Genomic DNA, 12,615 nt, shown 5'->3' on the forward strand with positions numbered 1-12,615 from the left:
CCGTTCTAGTCGGCAAATTTCAAATGTCCGCTAGTGATGTGGCGCTACAATATTTGGCTATGTCTTGGCTACTTTAATATTATTTTTGTTAAATTTTTGCGTGTTTTAGCTGGCAACATCGGCTCGACCATTGAAGGGAGGCCAGTATTTAAACAAGACTTAATTTTCTAATTATGAGTGGTTGTTTGTTTTGTGAGCAATAAAATTATTTAAAAATAATTTTTAATGATACAATAGCGACGATTATTATTTTTAAAAAATTTGTTAGGCTAAACATCGATGAAAATTTAATGCAAAGTTGGTTAATAGCGATATACTAATATACTAACTACATGGGATATCCTAATATACTATACTAATAATATATTTTTTTCATTATTTTCAGTTATCTGACCAACCTGAGTACCCAAATGAGTCGGATAATCGATGCTCTACTGTAATAAATTTCTGAATTTTAATCTCATTAATCAAACTAGTGTTCAGAAAGTGTTAATTTCTCTTTAGTGAATTTTAACACAAAGTATAATAATACAAATACTACATTAACATTTTTCAAATTTAAACTATAAATCAATGACATCCTACAGTATTTATCCCTTGCTATTGTAAATGTGATAAATTATATGAATAAAAGTAGTAGTCAATTAGCATTAAAATTAAAAATAATAATATTCCATAAGCCTAATACACAATCAAAAATGAAGATCTAAAAATTTATTTTAAATATGCCAAGTTAAAATAAAATTATAGATCTTTTATTTTGATTCAATGTGTTGGTTTACAGATTATTAGTCTTTTTAATCTTACTTGTTAGTTGGTAAATTATTCTATTGAATTTTATACAGTAAGATCCTGCTTAATGCTGATTCGATATAACGTGGTCTGCTCGAAGGCTAAAAAAAAGCCGAGAATTTACACCAATTTAAATTATTTTGGCATTTCATAAATTTGAATATAATACGATTATTTGGAACACAAACCAATCAGCAAAAGCTGGCAAAAACGTTACTTTCTTTAAATCTATGTTTGTTTGGTGCAATTTTGGAAAAAATATATCATCATGGATGCCATAGGAAATATTGCTTGGCAAGAATTAACTAATAAATGCACAAACAAAGTATGGAAGAAGTTATGGCTGAAGGTATCCAAGAATTCTCAACAAGAAGAGCCTATCGCTGTATCATTAGGTTGACCAAACTCAACCTAATCAATATAGCAGGACTATGAAATGTAGACGAGCAGGATATTGAGAGTTACAGCAGGTTTCTAAAGAGAGCCTTACCAATGATGACTTTCAAGAACTGGCAGAACATGGAATTCATGTGGAACTGGAAAATAGAGAGTTTGAAAATAAAAAACCCAAAATATTTCTCTACAGATTTCCTTATTAAGAGTTTGGTAAGATAACCGAAATCACTAATCAAATTGTAGTGAACAATCCAGATTTTAAAAGGAGTGCAAAAGTAAAACGAGGTGTTTTGGATGTGATCTTCTGCTACCGACATTTGATTAGGAAAGAAAACAACGACAAATGAAACTTCATGACTTTATTGCAAAAGAATAAGAATTTCAGAAAAGTCAGGACCTTCGTCACAAAAAATGAACTTTACATTTCTGTGTGCATATGTTTATGTGTTATTTAACATATATTATTATACAAATTAATATAAAAATAACTTAAAATTTTTTTATTATTGGTCATGTGTTTTCCTATCCCTATTTACTCTATGTTAAAATGACCTTGTTTAACACTGTTTCACTTAGCGCTTTGTTGTCTAGGAATGCATCTCCCGCTTTAAGCAGGGTCTTACTGTTTATAAATAATATTAAAAATTCAAATTTATATAAAATTATTTATCATCAAATGGTGAAAATATTATTTAATAGTATAGTCATAGATTAATAAATACTGAAGACAATACAAGTCCAAACTTTGTTTTCATTTCATTTCAATTTCTTAAATACTTATCACCATTACTTTATGGAGGTTAATTTTTTGAGAAGCAATAAAAGTTAACTAAAAATATTTTCTAATATACAGTTGACCCCCTATAACACTGTAAATAATTCCGTTTTATATGAATTCCATGTTGTACAAGTCACTTAGATTTTATAAATACGTGTGCTGGGCTGTGAATGGCTCACGTATTTGTAAAATCTAAGTGACTCGTACAACATGGAATTCATATAAAACGGAATTATCTACAGTGTTATAGGGGGAGTCGACTGTATTACTAAACAGTAATATAATAGATTTTAAAAATACAATATTTACAGGTCAATAAATATTGGAATGTTGCTAATGCCAACTGTGATGAAATAATATGTTTTCCTTGTTGCTCACTTCCAAGTTTAGCAAAGTCAGAGAAATCTTGCTTCAATTGTGTTTCTTTCCTTCGTTGTTTTCTTCTATTATCAGCTGTAAAAATCACATTAATTATTAAATACTTATCCTTTATATTTCAAAATATATTTTTTATATATAAATTCTATTTAATACCAGTTAAAAGGCCTGATGCAGGCATTGGGGCATACTAAATAGTTAGCATGCATAGCAATGATAAATAATTAATTACAAATGGTTTACCTAAAGTGCAGAGACATTCGGCAGAACACTGCTGAAAGTGAACTGCCCATAACTATCATTGTCATGTACTAAAGCCAACATCCCTACATCCAATTCTCATGAAATAACTTTCAAAATACCAATAAAATACTACATATTTCCATTATGATTGGAAAGAAAATACCATAATATCACGTCTCCAGTTCAAAACATAATAATGAAACAAAAAAGCATAACTATCCTTGTCATGCACTATGACCTACATCACTATATCCAATTCTTTTTAAATAACACAGCAAGCAGCATGCATACTGAATATCACCAAACAGAGTCAAGCATGGACAAATTGCTTATACAACAATAGTGGAAACTCTCGTGAATTAGCATGTACTGTAGTGGTGACAGCACAAACTAGTGACATCTAGCGGTTTGAGGAGAACACTAACACCACAGACTATGTAAAGTCTAACAAAACTTGCAAAAATGCAACAAAATAAATATTTTATCATCTTTTTGTCTTTATTTTATGATCTTAAAACATGAATTATAATTTTATTTAGTAGGAAATGTGGATGGATAGTGATTTAAAGGAAGGAATAATAGCAACAAAACAAATCAAATGCAATAACAATCAGATTTTTTAAATTAAAATCTGAGGTTTAATTTAATTTTATTAAATTGAAACAATTTTTTAAAATAAAACATTTTTACATTAAATTAAAACACATTAAACACAAAATGTATTATGTGCACAGTTTGATCATACAGGTCATGGATAATACAATTATTACGTATGTGAAATCTTTAATTTAGCATTTTTTGTTCTCAGAAAACTTTCAGATGAATCGTTATTTTTTGTCACATATGCTTTAATAAAAGTTCGAAAGTCGTCCAATTTTTATTTTTGACTGTTTTAAGTAAACTTTTCTTCTATTTAATTAATGTGAGTGTGTGTTCAGATATAAAATTCTTTAAGAATTTTTTCCTGCTAATTTTATTTTTTTTCTCATATTCTTTAGTCAGAAGATATTTATCAATAAAAACGAGTAAGATGGTGTATAAATAGTCAGCTAATTGGTCAGTTGTCAAACTTGAAGTATAGTAATAACTCCAGGAGAAACAAGACGACAAAGCATAACGTAAATGGCAAATCGAGGAATTATTGATTCTACGGTAGATTGCTTTGTTCTTTATCCCCGTATCAAGGTCTTTTTCAGGGGTAAAGACGATGATAGGTAAATGGTCAGATATCAAATTTTGATGTATTAAAAATTGACACGCACTATCATTTGTTAGACCAAAGTCTATCAAAGAGTGAGTATTTTTTTCCGTATCTAGTTGGTTGATTCAAATCAGCCAGAACTGTTAAATTTTCAGCAAAGCAAAGATTTACCAGTCTGGAGGTGTCAGAGGAGTTATTTTTAAGTAAATCAGTATTAAAATCTCCGATTATTTGTAATTTATATTTTCCATATTTGGTTGATTTATGTAATAGTATTTCATTTATAACATCCAGGAAAATTCCATAGTTTGTAGATGGGGAACGATAGACTATTACCAACATCAGATTACCTAGAACTATCATAATTACATCTATATAATTCCTTGTAAAAGTTAGATCTGAAACAACTTCATAACATTTATCATTATGTATATATACTACTATGCCTCCATGTTGATTGGGTTTTCTTTCTATTTTTTCTTGCTGATAGTCTTTTATATATGGTGGAAAATTTACAACTTTTGTCCAAGTCTCGCAAAAAGTTAAAGAGATGTTTCTGGAAAAGATGATTTCCAGGAGAGGCGACATCCCATGGCCACCCAGGAGTCTCGATTTGTCCTCAGCAAATTTCTTTTTGTGGGATTATTTGAAGAGTCGTGTCTAATAAACCAAAGACACTGCTTCAATTATGAGCAAAAATTAGAGAAAAGATGGCTTCTATCTCAAGGCCTCTTTGCTAACGAGTCTTCGAAAATTTCCATACTCACTTAGAAGAATGCCAAAATCAAGATGGTGGTCATTTAGATATTATTTTTTTAAAATATATTCCTGTAAATTGGCTATCTTGTAAATAAAAATAAAATAAAATAAGTCAAATATGGTTAGGTAGGTTCAAGTTTGAATCAAATATAAAATTTCATGTCTGTCCGTTTTCAGAGTTATCCTCTAGGAATCCTGCGAAAAGTATGATGGTACGCTATATTTTCTGCAGAATCCCAGGGAGTTTGTATGAGAATTTGATGCAAATCAGGCTCATCACTGGCCAAAGTGGATAAAACCACTAAACACTGGACGTGGGTTCGCGTGGAGTATTAAGGGTTTTCTTCACGTCAGTGACACCTAAATAGAGGTCAGTTTCTCATAAAAGACCTCCCGGAAGGCATTCCCCCATTGGCAGATCGCCCAAGTATCGCGTTGCCATAAAGGAATAAAACCAATAAAACCGATGCAGATCGGTCAAAAGATTCAGGTGTTAAATATAAGCTTACATTATTTTTCGCCGGAAAATATCCGCTAGTAAACTTAAAAACTGCAAAATTTTGTAATAGTAATTACAGATAATGATTTAATTAATAAATTATAAACTATTATTTATAAACATACAATTTACTTATAATAANTTTTTTTAAAATGTTTATGAATTCATGGCCCACCCTGTACTATTTCAAAGTAGTGATTATTCCCAATAAAACTGGTACAACAAAGCTGATTTTCCATAGCAGCTTTGTAATTCATAAAATGATTCATCAATAGAATTCAATTATTGTATGCATAAATGTTATCAGTTGTGTAATGTTACTGGGATTAGCATATTTCAAAAAATACTTTAAAATTAATATATACTTATAAAACTTCATTTATTAAAATCAGAGGTTATAGTTATTATTGCCTAGTAAATAGGGATTTTTAAGCTGTCTTGACAAAACTTATAATGAAATTACTGAAGAACTGGAGAAAGAACATCAAGACAAAAAACTTGTCCCTTAAATTATTTCAGCAGTTATTATTTACTGAGCAAGAATGTTTTCAAGCTATTTGATTGGCCTTCATTGAGTGTTGAATACTCAATATTCATTGAACATACAAACATTTCAATAGATTTAGTAAAGAGTTGGAATACATAGAGAGTGATTTTCCAATTGCTTATGGTAAGAATTAAAAACATAGGTCCACAATAGAAAAGAGACAACCAGATATAACTTTAATGGAACAAACTTTAATAACTTTAATTGGAATAAAGTGTGGAATTGAACCTGAACAATGCTAAGATTATACAACTAGTATGTGGTAATCTTGGCATGAAACATAGAGGAACTAGATATATATATACTAGCTGCAAGGACCCGCTTCGCTGGGTTTTTATTTGTATGTAATATAGTTTTTTTTATATATAAAAGACTGTTTTTCTAAGTAATCTAGAATCTAGCTGCAAGGACCCGCTTTGCTGGGCAAAAAGTAACGATAGTGAAGATTAAGATAATTGCATTATAGCCAATCTTACCCGTTTTCACAGAATGCAAGAATTAGGTCCCCCCGTTTCCAGACTAATTAGAGAATTTTTACATCCAGTCAAACGAACCATTTTCAATTTGATCAATTTTCTGGAACATTTACAATCATTCTATAATCGAACCAATTTGAATTTAAATATGAATTTGAATACAAATTTGAATTTAAAATGGTTCGAACATTTTTAAAACGAAAAAGAAAATCTTTGAAGTCAACCACTTTAAGCCCCCATATCTCCCGCACCCATATAGCTATCGAGATGCAACCACCATAGTGCATGAATGGAGACTTGGCTGGGGGCTACTACCACATACAAACACCATTCATGTGCAATGTGTAGTTTTGGCTGAAAAGTGAAATATAGGGACACACACGCCCATTTATATATATATATATATATAAATCTTTACATGTAGGTAAATCAAATCAGTAAACTATGAAGGACTATTGGATCATATGTAAGGCATGGAAACCATGGTATAAAGTCCCATAACCTGAAGAAAATCTGTTCATATAAGGCTGTCCTATTTATATCATTTTTATTTTAATGTAATATAATTTAATCAATCAAGAACAATACTTAAATAGCATAGTTTTATATCAGGTGCACATTAGAACGATTTTGAATCATTAATCAAACACTTATTAATAAAAAAATGTTCTATAATTTTGAATATACATTTAGAGTATGTTCTTATTCCATTTCATTGAAAACTTCAATGCATACAAAATAATTGAAGACACTTGAAAAGGGTTGAAAATGTTAGCATTAATAAAATTGATGTGCTGGAGTGGAGGTGTAATATGTAATTATTGAAACTGTAAACTAAAGCAGTTAAACAGCACTGAATGAATTACTATTAATATTATAATTAAACTGCAGGTTAGAAAATTTTTAATTGTTTTAATAAATCTTCTTCTTAAGGGTCAATAAAATTATAATTTCTACTAACTGTAGTCTTATTTACTTACCATACTTAATTTTATCATTCATTTATTATTATTAGTATAAGCAAGCCCCTGATTAGAATAAGCAAATTTTTTTATAGTTTAGATATCTTAGTTCAACTTTCTCTACAATGGCATCTCATTTCTACATTCTCTAAAATGGCAGATTTATTTCCACTGTTAAAAAGTTCTAGTCAGACTGGAAATCTATAACTTTTTAATAGAGAACTGAGTGAAATGAGTGTTTATCCTTTGCATTTAAATGATTAGCTCTGCCTTTTAGCTTAGAAAATAAAATATTTTACAGTATTAAAGACTGTATTAATTAAAACAATTATTATTTAATTTGTGTAATTGTATTTAAAACTGCTTATTAACTATTATAACAAATAAATTATAAATTTTATGTAATTTATTTATTACAAGTTTTAAATCATGCTTCAGTTGTTATTAACTAAACAACTAAACATATGATCACAATATAAATATATAAAAACACAAGCACAAATTATCTTAGGAACGAAATGAGAAAGATCCAGATTAATTATCAGGCTAATACTTGTCTAATTAATTATACAGATATTATATAACACTTGGCTAAACATTGTCACAATAGGAGCCATATATTGCCTATACAGAAAAAAGCAAAAGCTGCATATTCTATTGGAATAGTACTTGTATTTTATACTGTGTACAGTTCATATATTACAGTTATCACTGTTCTATAGTAAATATCACTGTTATGTTAGGTTAAAAATGCATATGTTTGGATAGCAAAGTAAGAAAGGATATCTAAAAAACTGAAAAAATAGGTTTATTATAAATTATTTTCTTCTTTTTATGGTATGTAAATACATATCAATACTTACTGATAGAAGATTTGTGGGTTTGTAGTTGAGATGCTAACTGTTTAAAATTTGGTTCATACAAATGTACCATTTGCTTTCNTTCTTAATGTTAAAAACATTAACTAAATTTAAAAAATAAGTAAATAAATACCTGGATTAACACCAGTCAAAAGTGCTGGAATACCAAAATATGAAAAGGGTCCAACATCAAATGTAAGATTCTCTTGCCCAACAGTAACTTTAGCACGTCCTTCAATTATTAAAATAAAATAATCAGCAGGTGTGCCAGCACGATAAATTTCTGTATCTTGAGAATTAGATTCCTCTCCACTACGTACTTTAATAGTAAAAAATATTTTTTGTCCCATTAAGCGACGTAGAACTGCTTCAGAAATATAATGTTTTTTGAATGGTTCCACAGCTAAAAAATAAAAACAAAACACATTTCTTGTACAAATATGTTATCAAAGTAATTCTAAATTAAAATCAATAAAATATAAAATAATTTCACTTTTTATAATTTGTATTTTCATTAAAAGGAATTTATCATCAAATCTATAGAAAATTATACAAATACAGTAGAGCATCGATTATCCAACCCCCGATTAACCGTCACATCAGTTAACCGACAGTTCTAGTCGGCAAATTTCAAATGTCCGCTAGTGATGTGGCGCTACAATATTTGGCTATGTCTTGGCTACTTTAATATTATTTTTGTTAAATTTTTGCATGTTTTAGCTGGCAACATCGGCTCGACCATTGAAGGGAGGCCAGTATTTAAACAAGACTTAATTTTCTAATTATGAGTGGTTGTTTGTTTTGTGAGCAATAAAATAATTTGAAAATAATTTTTAACGATACAATGGTGACGATTATTATTTAAAAATAAATTTTGTTTTAATTTGTTGTTTCTTTAATTGTTTTAATAATTTCAAATTTTATTATCCATCAATCCAATATAAATATATAAAAACACAAGCACAAATTATCTTAGGAACGAAATGAGAAAGATCCAGATTAATTATCAGGCTAATACTTGTCTAATTAATTATACAGATATTATATAACACTTGGCTAAACATTGTCACAATAGGAGCCATATATTGCCTATACAGAAAAAAGCAAAAGCTGCATATTCTATTGGAATAGTACTTGTATTTTATACTGTGTACAGTTCATATATTACAGTTATCACTGTTCTATAGTAAATATCACTGTTATGTTAGGTTAAAAATGCATATGTTTGGATAGCAAAGTAAGAAAGGATATCTAAAAAACTGAAAAAATAGGTTTATTATAAATTATTTTCTTCTTTTTATGGTATGTAAATACATATCAATACTTACTGATAGAAGATTTGTGGGTTTGTAGTTGAGATGCTAACTGTTTAAAATTTGGTTCATACAAATGTACCATTTGCTTTCAGTTGTCTGTTCAAGTTGCAAGCATGTTATGCTTATAATCAGTGTATATATCATGCAGTATTAGTCAACAAACTTACAAAATTATTAAATTTGTTTAAGTAGTATATCTCAAGTTTATAAAGAAAAATTGTTTAAGTATACGGGAGCCACAGTAAGGTCTAGAAAAATTGCATGCAGCTCAGAGGCTGCAGTTAGCTAATGTGGTTATTAGACTAAAGATAAGTGGTTATACTATCATCTTGTATTAAATAAAATAATTAGAAATAAATTAATTTTAGTTAATAAATTAATTAGAAAAATTTACATCTATTTTTAATTTATCCAAAAAAAAAACATTTTAATAATTGATTCAATTTCTTCAAAACAATATTTAACAAAATTATAGTATTCCTATTGTCATTGATGGCAACACTATCATATATAAACTGTTATCTGCTGTGGCATGTAATTGTTCAACTGTGCACAAACAGTTGAACTGTATACATGAATTCAAGGCTGTTTCTTACTGTAAATGATTGTTTATGTTACTGGCTACTGTAAGCTTTATATTTTCCAAAATCTAATTATATTGATAAGGGTTATATGATAGGTAATTATAGTCTACCACAAATCAATAAAGAATTCAAATTTGAAACAAAAAATAATTTAGTTATATTTGTATGCAAAAATAAAATATTGGTTAATTATATGCATTAATGCTATATGTTATAAATAACATTATATTAATATTTGAATTATTTAAGAATTTTTAAAAAAATCAATTTAGAATGATGATTAGATAAGAAATTAATAAAAATTTGGAAAAACAGTTTATTAGAAATTCAAATTGAAAAAAAAAAATGAATTAAATTATTGTTTTAAAATATATCCTATAGAAAAAAGTAGCATTTAATGAAAAATAAATCCAGCCATTGACAGTGCTAGGGTGGATGCAAACCCTCTGTAATATCTTTTTGTCCACCCATACCTAAAAGTAATTTATTTAAGATTACCTATACTGACCATTACTGGGGTTTTATTTAAAATATGATTTGATTGTTCACCGAGTAATTACAAATTCTCACTAAACTTTTCCTGTTTATTTGTCTTACTGAAATCAATCACTAAATTTTAAAAATTAATTTGTTTGATGATAGGAAGTGCAGATAACACCTGCCTAATAAAATAATGTTTTGCCTCACATTTACCCTCCCAGAATGAAGATCCTCATGCCTACTGAATCCAGCATTCTATTTTCTTTTAGACAAAATAGTGAAAACTATATTATTATAAAACTATATGTAATATATTGTACAGTACATAGAACTTAAGGCTAAACAAGGTATATTTCAGATGCTTTGTTATATTTACATAAATAGATTTCAGAGATTTTTTTACTGATTACATTGATTAACTGATTTTAGGATTTAACTGATTAAACAAATAACAAATAATATATCAAAAAAGAGGTTAAATAAATTTCTAGAATAAACATTATTTCTTTACTTATATTTTATATAAGTAATTGCATTAATTAAATGTAGTTTTCCAACTTATATCTATATTAGTAATAATATATGAATCATGAATCTTATATATCTGGCCATTCTATTATATATATACTAATATAAAAAATTAAATATCTGAAAATTTTATTATTTAAATTAAAAAAAGTGAATATCAGATTATAAAACAAAAATTATTATTATAAACTTGACATTTCTACATAATTTTTTTAATCATTATTTATATAATGATGACATAAAAATAATTGTTGACATTAATGGCTATTTTCACTAATTGGCTAACATTTCTTTTGATGTTAAATTCTTCCTAGCATAGCTTTCACTTCTCTGAAAAAAATTTAACTTGGAAGACTGCATAATTGCTGTAGTGCCAACTGGAACTATCTATCTTATTTTTTTACTTCACAGTTAAAAAATAATTTTATAATTTAATGTCACTATAATTATTTGATGAATTATAGTGACATTAATTAACTGATTAGAAAATTTAATTAATTTAAATTATTTATTAGTGGATATTATTATTTAAAACAATTGGTACTCTTTAAAATAATAAGTATACTGTACATCATACTGAAATTAACAAAATAAATTTTGTTTTAATTTGTTGTTTCTTTAATTGTTTTAATAATTTCAAATTTTATTATCCATCAATCAAATGTGAAACTGAAAATTAAATGATCTGATTCTTTTATACATTGTTTATTATAATAATTAAACATGATTAATTTGCCAATGGATTATCAAAATTGGTATTTGATAATGATTTTAAAAAACTGATTATTTGACTAAAATTACTGATTTAAATCTTTAAAAAATTTGGAGTAAAAAATAATAATTTATTTTTATATAGTTTTTTTAATTTTGCAAATATAATATTTTAAATACTTCTATATAAAATAATGCATACAAGATAATATGCAACCATAATTACTTTAAGAAAAATATTAGAAAGATTTATTTCCACATTATAATAACAAATTTTTTCATTTATAAGAATTTTTAATGATGATTTGAGTAAAATAATATAATCATCTCACAAAATACAGATATTTATAAGAAATTTTCCAAGATAAAAATTTTATACAGAGTTAATAATTTACATTGACTTAAGTCTGGAGAAATTATTTGTACAAAGGCTAGTACTAAAGTTATCAACCTAAATTAAATGCATTAACAAATACGCAATAAAGTATTGAAATAAAATTTACCATTTAGTATTAATAATTTAAGTTTGAATATTCAGAAACTTTTTATGAAGTAGCATATCTAATTAAGAGTGAAAGTTTCAAACTACATATATCGTTACACAAATTATCTAAAAAACTCTGCAATGTTTCAAAAAATAGCAATTCAAATGTTTTATTCTGAATTACTTTGTACAAAAATAATCTAATTGTTTTCAAGCCTCTTGGCTCATTTTCAGGGAGGAAGAAAAAAAAATCCATAAATTCACAAATTCTAGATTTAATTTTAGAATGCATTTAAATACTAATTAGAAGATTATTGGATAAGCTAAGATAATTGGAAAAAAACAATACTTATTAGTAAAATTAAAATTGTAATAAATTACATAAAATTTCCATCCAAATATTTTATAACTAGCAGACCCTGCCATGCCTTGTTGTGGCTCAAAATGTATCTATTATAAATGTATAACACTTCCCCCGTGGGGAAAAATTTTTCAAAAAATTTTTTCTTAGTGTACATTCTCTTGACGTACCCTATTAAAACGCAATCAAAAGCGCAAAAACCCGCATCTAAAATAGTATAATAGAAGCCAAGTTTTTCACAGTAAGCCTTAATCCTGTCC

The 12,615-nt window shown here is 27.3% G+C and overlaps 2 protein-coding genes across 2 annotated transcripts in view; both read right to left on the bottom strand.

The window, feature by feature from the left end:
* Positions 1-8,389, bottom strand: part of LOC111625001 — a 41,910-nt gene extending 33,521 nt beyond the window's left edge. The window contains exons 1-2 of the mRNA XM_023368013.1: positions 8,212-8,389; positions 8,025-8,123 (exon numbers count right to left, since the gene is read on the bottom strand). The gene's annotated coding sequence lies outside the window, so the exon portion shown is untranslated. The remainder of the gene's footprint in view (positions 1-8,024; positions 8,124-8,211) is intronic.
* LOC111624990 (metal transporter CNNM4-like) overlaps positions 693-12,615 on the bottom strand; it is a 48,463-nt gene continuing 36,540 nt past the window's right edge. The window contains exons 4-5 of the mRNA XM_023367999.1: positions 2,276-2,419; positions 693-706 (exon numbers count right to left, since the gene is read on the bottom strand). Of these exons, the coding sequence (XP_023223767.1) occupies positions 693-706; positions 2,276-2,419 (158 nt within the window). The remainder of the gene's footprint in view (positions 707-2,275; positions 2,420-12,615) is intronic.

This window comes from Centruroides sculpturatus, unplaced genomic scaffold (genome assembly GCF_000671375.1).
Source record: "Centruroides sculpturatus isolate CEXI.00-Female unplaced genomic scaffold, Cexi_2.0 scaffold269, whole genome shotgun sequence".
Taxonomy (NCBI): Eukaryota; Metazoa; Arthropoda; class Arachnida; order Scorpiones; family Buthidae; genus Centruroides; species Centruroides sculpturatus.